General features: G+C 39.6%; 1 protein-coding gene across 1 annotated transcript in view; it reads left to right on the plus strand.

Annotated features, from left to right (window-relative positions):
- Positions 1–14,011, plus strand: part of ROBO2 (roundabout guidance receptor 2) — a 443,321-nt gene that overhangs the window by 402,308 nt on the left and 27,002 nt on the right. Inside the window, exons 23-24 of the mRNA XM_088667988.1 lie at positions 3,616–3,876; positions 8,339–8,553. Coding sequence (XP_088524114.1) covers positions 3,616–3,876; positions 8,339–8,553 — 476 coding nt within the window. The remainder of the gene's footprint in view (positions 1–3,615; positions 3,877–8,338; positions 8,554–14,011) is intronic.

Genomic DNA, 14,011 nt, shown 5'->3' on the forward strand with positions numbered 1-14,011 from the left:
TTTAAATTTTACAGAAAGGATCTATAAATATGGGTGTGTTGTTTGAAACAATAGTTCATTATAAATTTCCTGTGCTAGAACGCAACAAATTCTGAGCTCAGTTAACACAGAAAATTCCCAATCCACTAATCATCACACTTATTCATACACATTTAGTGAAAGAGCCATAGCTCTGTTGGAGCACATGGTTTGCATGCAAAAGGTTCTAGGTTCAATCCCAGGCATCTCCCAAAAAAAACTTGTGAAAGGATTTCTGTCTGAAACTATGGAGAGCTGCTGGCAGTCAGTGTAGAAAATGCTATGTTCCTATATAATGCAACATCCTAGCAGGAGCAGCAGGAGCAGCAGCAGCTGTGTGTTATAGTCTTGATAACTGTGAATGGGTTTACTTCTTGTCTTTTTTTGCCTAAAGTGTTCCTGAAAGGAATCAAAAGAACAACAATACTACATACTAGCAGCTAAGTTAGTTGGCTGGTTGACCAAAATAGGGCTACTCAGAAGAACCTTGAACTTTGAAGAAGTTGTTTTCTTTTTAAAGTGGTGAAAACCAAAGCCCCTTCCCCCGTCCCAATAATCCAGCCTAGTAGGAGCCCAGAGCATAGACAACTGAAGCAAAGCTATCCCTATAAAGTTGCAGCTGGGCTACCAGCAGATGTTGGTAGGATGTATTTGATACCATGGAGTGCCAGTGGGTCTCCAGTGACAATATCAGATCAAAGAGTTTCCCCAAGCTGCACACCTGCTCCTTCAAGAGGAGTGTGACCCATCGAAAGCAGAATGCATCCCATTTAGTGTCTCCCTAACAATGTCTCAGTCTTGTCTGGATTAAACTTCAGTTTACTGACTCCCATCCAGTCCATCATCAAGGACATACACTGGTGTCAGTACATTCACTGCTACTTCTGCTTGAGCTGTAAAGGGGGGTGGGGAATAAAAGTAAATGTCATCAGCATATGACAAACAGTGCACTCCCAAACTCAGCAGCTTCATGTAGGTGTTAAAACAGCTTGGTTGGTAAGATGGAACACTAGAAGTGGAACCACCACAAAGCAGCTCCTCCCAACTGCCAACCCGGCTTCCTTCTCCAGAAGTTAACCATTGTCAATAGTATTGAAAGCCAAAAAGTTGTCAAGTAACAGGTACACACACTTTGCCTTTCCCTCAGCACAGATTATCAGTTATTCAGGGTCACAAAGCAATCCCAGTGCCGTAGCCAGGCCTAAATTCTGATTAAAATGATTCTAGAGAATCTGTTTCACCCAATCTTTTTCACCTCAAAATACTCTACTAACAGGATTCCTATTTGCCTTTAAAATGTTTTGTTCAAGAGGACACTTGGTCTACACACAAAGAAAGACACTTTGCTTCAAGTGGTACTGATTAATAATTATCTTCTCTCTCCCCCCCACCACCCTCAGTAACGATATCTGCACTTAAATGTATTTGCTGTTCTCAGCTCAGATAATTGTGCAATAAAAGACAAATAACTCCCATATATTTTTAAGACACCACAATGATAAATAAGACAGGTAAATTGATGCATTATCTGTAGAGAAACCTTTGTGACACAGGTCTTGGCTTCTCAGTTGTGTATAGTATCTATTATTTGGTGGGGAGAATTTTATTTGTCACCAAGACAACACTGGTTATTTAAAGCTTAAGTAATCAGTGATGCTGACAGCATACTTTCAAAATTCACACAGCTCAGCCATAGCTTTTACTATGTTTGTCTTTCAAATTACACTTTCCAGTTATTTATAATATTGCAGTGATAATGAGCACAGTTCTCCCTGCCCCAGAAAGTGCATTGTTAGAAGAAGAAAGTTAAATTTGAAAAGGCAAGTGCCTTATAGGGGGGAAAAATCAGTACAGTTCGCACAGGGAGAATGATGCTTTTCTATTTTATTCCACTGACTGATTTATTCCACTGACTTTTAAATGTGAGGGAAAGAGTTAATATATGCAAGTAATAGGTGACTATTAAAAGAATACCTGTGTAACAAGCAGGTAAATGGGAGAGGCAGACAGCCCCATACTGCAAGACCTTCAGCTGGCTGCTACTTCCTGGTCACAGTGTGATCAGAGCATTTGGATGCCAATGCCTGACCCTGAGAAGAAATGGGAAGGCCAGAAATACCAAGCTCCACAAAATACAATTAGGTCTTTCTGCTACATCCCTTTCAGTAGCCACAACAGCTTAAGGGTTGCCACCAGTAACGCTTTCCTTTTATTCCACCCTGTATTACTGCCTGCTTGTTGCGTCACCATTACGCTTCTGTTACTCCTAAACATGGGGTTTTCAAATTGTAATGGAGATCACTAAAAATAAGTTATGGGATGCATTGTTTGCTTTGTTTGCTAACCAAATCAGCCAATGTTTTATTTAAAATCAAAAGGATTTGCAAATAGAAGCAAAAAGTTTTATAGTTGCTCTCTGAAAAAAAGACAATTTAATATCCTTATATTTCATTACCACGGAAATCCCTTTCCCTAAAGAACGATTTGAAGAAATGAAAACTCTCTTCCCCATTCCCTTCAATAACTAAGAAGAGCTTGAGGATCAAGGCTGGTAGTAAAGCAAAGTAATGAGGATGGAGATACTTTGGAAGGGAGCAGTAAGGACAAAAATGACAGTTTGCTACTGGAGCTTTCCACCTCCCCAAATAGAATAATAGAATCATAGAGGTGGAAGGGGCCCTGAGGGTAATCTAGTCCAAACCTCTGCAATGCAGGAATGTCAACTAAAGCATCCATGGCAGATGGCCATCCAACCTCTGCGTAAAAACCTCCAAGGAAGGAAAGTCACAACCTCCCAAGGGAGTCTGTTCCACTGTCGAACAGCTCTTACTGTCAGAAAGTTCTTTAGGATCACTTTTGTTACTTTTAAAAAAATTGTCCATCATGATGCTTTTTTGTGTAAGCAGACAAAACAAGCTTATTTGACAAATAGGAATAGCTAGGGTTGACCAGGTTAGTCAGATAGATTTTCTGTGGGAAACTGTCACATAAGGCTTGGTAACTGATTGCACAGCAGAATTCCATCTGAGTGTTTTGTTATAACAAACATTTTCATGATTGCAACCTAAAGCTGCACATCTACTTAGAAGTGAGTCCCATGTATTCTGTGGAACTTGCTTTCAAGTTAGTGTGCCAGAAACAGGGAAATTGATGGACTGATCAGATTTGATCAGCCCTCTTGTATCCTTTTATCCACATTGCACAGATTTAACTTTAGAGAATACCAATATAATATATAATAACTGGTACTAAAAATGACACGTTCATTGTTTTGTTTTACTCTTTTGCTCTTGAAGAAATTGCTTCATTTAGAAATGAGATTAACAAAGAGATTTTTATTCGGTATCACTGTTGGTTGGGCCCCTTTTTGCCCTGTATCAAAAAGATAAAGAGTGAAAATAAGCATTAGCTTTGCTGAAATAAATGGGGAATCTGTGCCTGGTTTTACAGAGTCAGGTATTATTTAGGTTATTCAAGTTTCTTAGTTGTTGTTTTCATAAAACGAAATAGATTCCCCATTGTGCATACAGTATAATATACAGTATCGTTATTTCAATGAATTATATATAGCCTAAACCTAAATCGTTTCTATTCTAGGTATGACAGCGATGGTTGGTGCCCACCTTTACCAGTCCAGACATATTTGCATCAGGGAATGGAGGATGAGCTTGAAGAGGAAGATGATAGAGTTCCTACACCTCCTGTTCGAGGAGTGGCCTCTTCCCCGGCAATCTCCTTTGGGCAGCAGTCCACTGCCACGCTCACGCCCTCTCCACGGGAGGAGATGCAACCTATGCTTCAAGCCCATCTTGATGAACTTACCAGGGCCTATCAGTTTGATATAGCAAAGCAAACATGGTAAATGTGGCAGATACAAAGCCACGGCTGTCTTTCGCAGTCTCATTTCTTTCTTTCTTTCTAGCAGGTTCTCATATGCTGTCCTCACAGATACAAAGCAAATATGGTAAATGTGGCAGACCCAGAGACTATTGGGAAATGAAAAACATCAGAAGTCACATCGCATGAGAATGTAATTCTCATCTTGAAGGATCTGCCTGTGCCTTTAGTAACCAATTAACAAAAAGATTTTGTCAGATGTAGATTCTGACTCCTTTGCAGCCTGACGGGAAAGAGTTTTCACCACACTCTAACCAACTGAGTTACCCAGGCTCTTAATCTCAATTAAAGCATTCATGACAGATGGCCATCCAACCTCCAAGGAAAAATAGTCCACCACCTTCCAATGGAGTCCATTCCATGGTCAGACAGCTCTTACTATCAAAAGGTCCTTCCTGATGTTTAGTTGGAATCTCTTTTCTACAACTTGAAGCCATTGGTTTGGGTCCTAGCCTGCAGAACAGAAGAAAACAAGCCTGCTACATCTTCCTTGTGACAGCCCTTTAAATATTTGAGGATGACAATCATATCTCCTCTGAGTCTCCTCTTTACAAGGCAGAGCGGGCCTATTGCTTCTCTTTGTCGAGACACTAGACTTCTATCGATGTAGCCTAGAAAAGCATTCACTTTATCTTTTCTTTTGCTGCTGCATCACACTGCTGACTAATGTTAAACTTGTGGTCCACCAAGACCGCTAGAGCTTTTTAACATGTACTACTGGGAAGCCAGGTGTTCCCCTTCTTATATTTGTTCAGCTTGTTCTTCCTGCCTAAATGTAGAACCTGACATTACGGTAGTTGCTGTTGAAATGCATTTTGATAGTTTGGGCCCAGTCCACTTCAGATTATCTTGAATCCTGATTCTGTATTTTGTGGCATTAGCTACCCCTCCCAATTTGGTGTCAGGACAGAACCCTGTGGCACCCCACTTGTCACTTTTTTCCAGGATGATGAGAAACCATTAGTGAGCACTCTTTGGGTTTGGTCAGTCAACCAGCTACAAATCCACCTAACAGTTAACTTGTCCAGCCCACATTTTACCAGCTTCTCCACAATAATATCATGGGGGACTTTGTCAGTTAGAAACATAAATACCACAATTCCACTAAACAAATTTACCCACATTGAAATCAAGATATACCATGTCCACATCCTTCCTCTGATCCACCAAGCTTCTAATGCTATCCCAAAGAAAGAAAAAGAAAGAAATGAGATTCATCTGTCATGACTTGTTTTTGAGAAACCCATGCTGGGTTTTAGTAATTACAGCATCATTTTCTAAGTGTTCACAGACCAACCATTATCTATTCTAGAACCTTTCCTGGTATTGTTGTCAAGCTGACTGGTTGGTACTTTGATAATTCTAAAAGATTATAGACAGAGTTTCTGATATGACATCTGCAAGCTCCTTTAGTATCCTTGGATGCAGTTCATCAGGCGCTGGAGATTTGAATTTATTTAAAGTAACTACGCATTCCCTTACCACCTATTTTCCTAGCAGGCTGCAGCTCCCTCCTTGCATCATTTACTTCAGTCATAGGCAAACTCGGCCCTCCAGGTGTTTTGAGACTACAGTTCCCATCATCCTTGACCACTGGTTCTGTTACCTAGGGATGACGGGAGTTGTAGTCCCAAAACATCTGGAGGGCCAAGTTTGCCTATGCCTGATTTATTCTGTGTTCACCAGGTTGTGCACTGCTTTCCTTTTGGGTGAAGACCACGACAAAGTAGGTGTGAAGCTGTTCTGCTTTCTCTCTTGTCATCCAACTGTTGGCCACTTTGTGATTTGTCCTTTCTTCCATTTCTTATTACATGCCCTTCTTACATCCCAGCTCCTCTGTAAAGTTCCTTATGCAAGCACACCAATTTCTTTAGATGCCTCCCACTTTTCTTTCTTGATGCTTCTGCCTGCATTTGTGTCTTCAATGTTTCACCATTAGGAAATTCCCACTATCTTAGACTTCCTTCTTTTTGAGTATTTCTGACCATGGAATCTCACCCAGTAGTTCTTTAAGCTTTTTGAAATCAGTCATAATTGGATATCACTCTTGTTCTTGAGGAAAGTCCTAATGTCTCTTTCAGGTTGTATTAGTAAAGAAACTGTAGAATTAAAAACTTTCAGAGCCCATTCTGGGAAAGCTGAAGGATTGACAAGTATAACCTCCCAATTCTGCTGTATTTGAGTAAAAGAGATTATGGAAGCAGTTGCTTAAAAATATTCATAGCATAAATCCAAATTCTGGTTTGGTATTCAAAGGGAGAAGATACCAAAGTAGTTCACCTATATGAGAGGGGCTGTTTGGGGACTGAAAAACAGAGCAAAACAGACTCAAACTATATACAATAGAATGTCACAGGCTTTTTGGACAGCTCAACATGTAAACATATTATTTTAAAAGTAAAAGAAAACTTCAGCAGGACAAGAAACCGTCTGCTGTTAAATGACATAAAGTTGCTAAATGGCATAATGCCAATGAATGTTTCCTGACATACAAAGGCCACAACTTACACTGAAAGAGTTATTATAGGTCAAATAGGCTTGTATGAATTTTCTGCCAATGCCAAAGCCAGCTGTTTTCCTTGGACAATTTTCAGTACTCCAACCTCGTTTGCAAGCTGCAGCCAATCAACAGGGTGCTTAGGCCACCTCCTCCATGGGATATAGCTTGTTTATGTAACAAGCCAGAAGCCCAGGCATCAGCTAATTTGGGTCTAGGTTAAATGTATAATTGTGCCAGGCAGGACACAGATGCATGCCCTGGCATGCTTTCAGCCTGTACCTTGCAGCTGTTACACTTCCTGTGGTGGCATACAAACTGCAGGTGCAACTTTGGGTGTCAGTTAACATCATGAATCTCATTATGTAATCTGTGCTTTTAAGATGGGGAATTGCACACTCAGTATTGGATAAATTGTATCAGTTAGCTGTATCTGATAAACTGACTATGTGCCGATACAGTACTCTTAAATGCCATAACCAAATGCAATGATATTCATATTTTCAAAAGGCTTACAGGCAAAATAAAAATAAAAATGCCAGCAGCTTAAGAAATAGCAATGATATTTCCCAGTGAATGGGGTAGAATATTTTATCAGGGTTGTTCTGTAAATGAATGCATATAATATAGATTATTGTTTTAAAAATATGTCATTAAGGAGGAATTAGTATAGAAATACCCACCCACCCTTGTGTAAAATACAGTGTGAAGTTTGACTTAGAGATAACCTTATGCACAAATGACTTCTTCATCCTAGGAAGCTATGCAGCTTCAAAACAGGAACCTAATTACAACATAACCATCTTTGATCTAGCCCAGTGATGACGAACCTTTTAGCGGCTGAATGCCCAAACTGCAACCCAAAACCCACTTATTTATTACAAAGTGCCAGCATGGCAATTTAACCTGAATTGGTGCACAATCTGCAGTAGCTGTCACTACTCTGACTCCTATTTAGCCCTTAAGAAAGAAGTACCTGGTTACCATATTGCATTGTATCTGGGGAATTTGTGTGAAGTCTAGGCACGCTCTCTCAGTATTTGCCTCAACCTCACAGCGGGAGGAGGAGGAAGGCGGCTGCTTGGCTGCCCAAGTTGAGCTGAGGACTCGATGCGCCACCCTCACCTTCTGCCGGCTCTGTGCTCGGGCGACAGTGTGCATGCCCACAGAGAGGGCTCTGAGGGCCCCTCTGACACACGTGCCATAGGTTCACCACCACTGATCTAGCCTGGACTACCTAAATGGCAAAAAAACACCTTCTCAACCTCACTGATGTCCAAAGGAAAGCACGGCAGTATGTTTGGCACCAGCTTGGCTGCAGAAGTTGCTGAAGGAGGCATACAAGGCACCATTCAAATCCACTCCAGATTTGTGGAGGGTTTACTCCTTGGCGTTCTCTTCTGAAGATATCCTGCAAGGCTTAGAGTCAATAGTTTTCCTTCTCCTAGATGAGCTACTTTCTGAGATTAACGAGCCCCATCTGCTCCTCACTTCCCTCCACAGCACATGCAGAAACCACCTTCTTGACCATTTAACCCATTATTGATTTTGTCCGCTCAGTCCGTTGGAGCCTGTCTTCATATGAAGTCCCTAACTCACCAAAGGTTTGAGACCCATTAGACCTCACCTGGTTTAGCAAGCCAGTTAAAGCCGTTCTTGGGGTTTGGCCACTGCCACATGCTGACAGCTTCTAGGAGCCACAGGTGAGAGTTGCATGCAGGGTGGGGGCCAAAGGTAGGCAAACTTCTCCAGAAGGAGCATGGCGTGTCCCCCACCAGAGGTACTACCCCTCCCCTAAGACCTCTTACGTCCCACTGAGTTAAATAAGACTTATTCTCAGCAAATTGCAGTATATGGCTTATGACTGGATCATGCTTGTAGCTTTTTAAAGTGCTTTCCCCTTTTGCTTTCCCCCCTTTGTTCTAGGCACATTCAAAGCAATACTCAGCCACCCCAGACTCCACTTCCACCATTAGGATATGTGTCTGGATCTCTAATATCAGATTTGGAAACAGATATTCCTGAGGATGAAGATGAGGATGAGGATGACATTGAAGAAGCTTTAGAAATCACAAGACCACTAAGAGGACTAGAGCATACTCCAGGCTCTAGTATGGACAATCTAGACAGCTCAGTGACAGGTAGGCAAACAAAATTAAGAATGAACCTGCTTTGTAAAGATGTAAAATGTGTTCTAAATGAAATAATGTTTAAGGGTATTCTATTCTGCTCTATTTCTGTGGCATTTTAAAAAGTTGTGTTAATATTGCTCACAACTGTTAAAGGATTTGAAAATGCTTTTGCTTTGCTGCAAATGATAAGAAAATTCATGAATTTTAAAAAGCTTTAAAAACATGAAAGAAAAATCAATTATATCCCAGCTTTCATGGAAAGTTCACTTTACTGGGAAAGCAAGTTTATTACATGTGTGGTGGAGCGGGGGGAGGGGGGTTAGAGCAAAAGAAGCTAGACTAAAAAAATATTTTGTATCAGGAACAACATGAAAAGCTGACATCTATAAAAGGCTTCTAGATTTTTATTTTTTATTTTGGGGCTTTGTAAAAGTGATGAATGTTAGAAGACTTTTTTTTCTGAATAACCTCAGAACAAGTTGCAGTATGAAAGAACAGCTATGTGGCGACACCTTTATTTTGTGCCCACTACATATTTAATCATTCTTCCATTTCAGCCAAATCCCATTTAATTAATCGAACATCTTTTACTTGACTGTTTCTTATTCCTCACATGTCTGGAGAAGTAGAATAATCAAAGTCAAACCTGGGGGGGGGGAACTAAGCTTGCCCACCCTGAATTGGTAATAAAACTGCTGTTGGTAGAAGATAGACAACCATTGCGTTTTGTGAGAAAGTGCTGTTCTTACATGTATATCAATGACCTCATTCTAGGCTTCAGCAGACTTTCATTTCAACTGATGTTGGACCTGTACTTAACGTACTGTATCTAGGTTGACTGAGGTCTATTGAAGCCCAAGCATGCATGGTCTATATAGCTCATTAAAAATATTGCACATCTCTTCAGTTGTTGATCTTTATGGGACAGTACTAATTTCTGAATATATCTTCATGAAATTTCTGTTCGCTGAAGACAGATTAATGCAGTATCTTTTAATACTTGCCTTCCTTCTGTGTGCCTTGCAAGTTGTTTTGAGTTTGGGTTTTTTATGCCCTTATCTAAGCACTGCAGCTATGAAAACACATCACAGTTTCCACTGTTAGAGGTGGGAATATGACAGTAATGAAGCATCAGTACCTCGGATTTCCCTCTCCCTCTCTGTGTGTGTCATTGAATTAAGGGAAATGGTGCTTTATTCCCACTTTCCAGTTTCCCTTCCCCATGCCCTGGGGCCAGGCTGCTTGCCAAGCTAATTAAGATTTAAGAACTGTAGCTTGACTGCTGTGATTTGAAATCCAGATTCAACTGAAGACTTGTAGTTACAAGTTCAAGTCTCTGAATTTGGAAGATTGGCTTATTAGTGCACAAGTATGTTAAGCCACTTTACCTGAATTTACTGGAATTTTTAGCATAATCTCCTTCTGGCTGTAATTCTGTGCATTTTTGCATATCTGTCTAGGGAAGCATTCCTGTAGCAATCCATCAAAGGTCTTAGAGTCATGATACATATTTTAAAACCTGCCACCAAAATACTGTTCATTTATGTGTATTAATATGTCAGTCTGTGTGTGTGTGTGTGTGTGTGTGTGTGTGTGTGTACGCGTGCATGATTTGCATATTTGCTTTTCTATAAGTCATGGTCTCTTTTCTTCCTAGCAATGTACAAGTATATTGATTACAAATTCTGGTTTTTAAAAACCAACACTGCTCATTCAAGCTTTCAGTTGCCTACGTCATTATTTTTTAAATGTGAATACTTTGTTATTGTGCCAAGCCCTTAGGGAACAAAGTGATAGGGGCCAAAAAACTAGGTCAACACCAAATGGATGTGCATATCTTTTTATGTATCCTTTTCTGCCTCCTTATGCTTTCTGTAGTCCTGTTTTCCTTAGTGGTAGAGGTAGTGATCATGAAAGAAAGCAAACATGATTCTGAATCACCTTTTCAAAGGGTGACGTTCAAGTTAGGAAAGAAGAGTTAACTCTCTTTGTTACCATTAGTATTAAGTTGACAGGTCCAAGATGGAGGTGCATCAAAGTTCAGCTTTTATTTATTTGCTGAAGAATATGGTAGGCAAAATAGAACATAGGAAGTTGCCTTAAAACAAATCAAACCATTCCTCTATCTAGCTCAATATTACCGTACCTATATTGGCTAGCAGAGGTCCATGAGGTTTCAGACAGGACTATATTTCCATTTGGAGATATCAGGGATTGAACCTGGCACATTTTCTGCTCAAAGCATGTGCTTTACTTCTGAACTAAAGCCTTTCCCTTAAGATCTAAGAATATCACTGTCTGTTTCTCCCTACCTATATTTCAGAAGTGTAGACACAGAGGCCAGAGAAGCATTTGAAGGTGGGCATTAAGATTCTAATAACCCATGTCCATAGAGTTATTCCTTTTGGAGGCAAAAAAATTCCTTCTGCAGCTCTGCTGGGCAGAAGGACTTCCATTTCCCCCTACATCACAGTTTTTCGGGTTGTGGAGGAAGCAGGCTATGTCCTTGTCTTATGATTTGTTTAAGACCATTGTAAATAGAAGATCCAGTTTAAGTATCAAAAGTTTTATAAAATCTTTTCCGCCCTAATAAAGACATATTGGGACATGCTTTAAGCACAATGTAACATAGATTCTGTGGAAGTTGTACTACTGTGAAGTCATTTTTGGATGCAATAACATGAAATCTTTGCTGTAATTGCTACGGAAGCAAATATGGGGGGTTTCATACATGGAAGCCAACAGACTTTGGGAAATATGCTAAAAGATTAATGTAAGAATTAAAAAGGCACTGCTAATACTGGGTAATTAGACCTTGATCTAAACTGTCTATCATACATGAATAACAGTATCCCAATCTAAATTAAACAATTAAACATAAGGTGGAATCTATATTTTATATACTTGTTTCCTTCCAGAACATTATAATGAGTAAAATGCAAGCAATATATAAGTTTGACACTTTTTATAGATGCAAATATCATCAAAGCATTTATAAACATTAATGAAAAATGAATTTATGCCACTTAGCCAAATTTATTTCTGTTTGAAATTTCAATCTTTCCCTGCAATCTTTTTCTCTGCTCCATATTGCTGAAAGGCACAAAATTTTGTCAAATTTATTCAAGCTGTTAGCATGCACATAGAACATTAAGTAGTTGTTCAAATGTTGCTGAGCAGTAAAATACTATGATAAAGTGGCATCTTGCTGTGCCTCCATTACATCTTCAGCACTAAAATTAATTTATGATCAGTCATCAATTCATTTACATGTCGTTTTATGCGAAATCCATCCTTGCTGATGAATGTGTATCCCTAGATCCATTAAGCTAGAGTAAAATCTGTGCTTTATAATATGACCCTGCTAATTGTTGCATTACCATTTTTATGAGATACAAAATCTAGCAGGTCCCCTTCTCAGAGCACATATTAAGCCATGAACACCTTATTTCCACTAAATGAAGTCTGCCACACTTCCTGCACAGTAAAATGAATGCTTAAAAAATAATAATTAAAAGGACAGATTTCCCTCCCTTGTGTTATGTGCTTGTGTGTTCTATATTACTACTTTCAGGTGCAACCCTGATTTATTCTTCAGAGGACATTATTGTGGTTCATTTACTTGGCCACTGACATCGCAATGGTAAGGCAGGGGAGAAAGATAACGTCTGCCAGTCCTTGTCACCATTGCTGATGTCATTGCTTCCTGTGGCTACTGCCAGTGCAGTGATTAAGAAGTAGACTCTCTTGCATAGCCAAATCATTAAAACATTTCACAGATGCCACAAGCAGTCTTTTAGATAACAATGCTAAACATGTTATACCACAATTTAACCGCAACTTGTCTGGCAAGAGTCCCAAATTAACAGGTGTTTGTCCTTGTTTCAACTTCTGCGACGCTGAAGTATATCCTACAATTTTCCATTTTAAAAAAAATCATCCTTGACCAAAAGAGGTCCAACCTATTTTAAAGCATATAGCATGGCCCAGATATGAAGCAGAAAAAACAAAAATCTGGCCATTGCTAACGTAGATATAGTCAGAACTTCTGGCAGAATGAAAATGTTATGTGTGGGCATTGTTTTATGAGTCTGCCTGTTTATGATGATAATAAGCAGCATTTCAACCTAAAGCACACCACTCCAGCTTTTTAAATGAGCCAAAAGAAGGAGGAGCATTTTTTCCTCTGGCAGGAGACTTGTTTCTATGCTGGATGTGGATGACGGGTGAAGCACCCCTTCCTTCTTCCACCAGCCTGCTCGCACGCACTTCCTTGTCACTTGTGGCTAGGGCTAGGGTTAAATACAAGGCTCTACTACTCTTTCATTTGTCTTTTGTGTCTTTATAGTACATTGGGGATCTAATTGTATAAGAGAATCACTAAAATATTCAGACTGCAATTATGGCATATTGTCACCTCGTAAATATGTCTACCATATTAAATAGCAAAACACAGACAAAAATTGAAGTTACATTAAGCTTTAAAACAAAGTGGGGGGGGGCAGCAATCACTGAAGTGAAAATAAAGCTTTTTGGCTTTCTTTTGCTGTGGAAATTCTATGGAAGATTCATTTTGAGATAAAATGAAATTTACAGGTTTACACACACCATAGCTGCCAAGTTTTCCCTTTTCTCGCGAGGAAGCCTATTCAGCATAAGGGAATTTCCCTTAAAAAAAGGGAGAACTTGGCAGCTATGACACACACACACACACACACACACACTCCCATGTGTATGTAGCACTGAACTCAATAAAACATAATTCACATTGGGCTCTGTCAGACCTCTGTCCTATGACAGCCATAGATTATGAGGTGCTTTCAGTCTCAGTCTAGCCAAAACCAAGAACTTCATCCAGCACCTTGGAGACTGCAAAACATGTGCAACCAAGGCCAGAATTTGAAGGACCATAAAATAATTTGTGATTGTAAGATTTATTTCCCTCTAGATTCTAGCAGTTTAATAGTACACTGTGCATGTGTGAAAGTATAGCACAGGTAGGGAACCTTTGACTTGGACCTCAGTTTATCCCATACTTCTATCCCAACGGAGTCCCTTCCTTTCAGTTTGGTTTCCACCTTATTTTTCCTGGCTTTATGCCTCAATCCCACGTGGTTTCAAAACAATTGGAAGGAGCAACATTTTATTTGATAAAAATACTTTATTTTTTGTTTTACTTGTTTCCTGGTTTTATGGCTGGGAGGGAGGGGTTCTGAGAACAAATAAGCAGGCTTCTGCTGTGTGTGTGTGTTTATATAGCACACTAAAGTAGAAAGGGATTACTTTCACTGGCTTTCCAGAAAAGTAGCAGAATCGACCCATTGTATTTTTTAAAGCAAAAACAAACAAAAAAACCTTTTTTCTACTTACTTGAGAGTAACCCATCAAATCAAGCAGGACTAATTTCTGCATAGACCTATGCAGGACTGGAAATTCAAATCTGAAGTCATGGCAAAAAATTAAACAG

The sequence above is a fragment of the Zootoca vivipara genome, chromosome 4 (assembly GCF_965207765.1).
Source record: "Zootoca vivipara chromosome 4, rZooViv2.hap1.1, whole genome shotgun sequence".
In the NCBI taxonomy this organism is placed as follows: domain Eukaryota; kingdom Metazoa; phylum Chordata; class Lepidosauria; order Squamata; family Lacertidae; genus Zootoca; species Zootoca vivipara.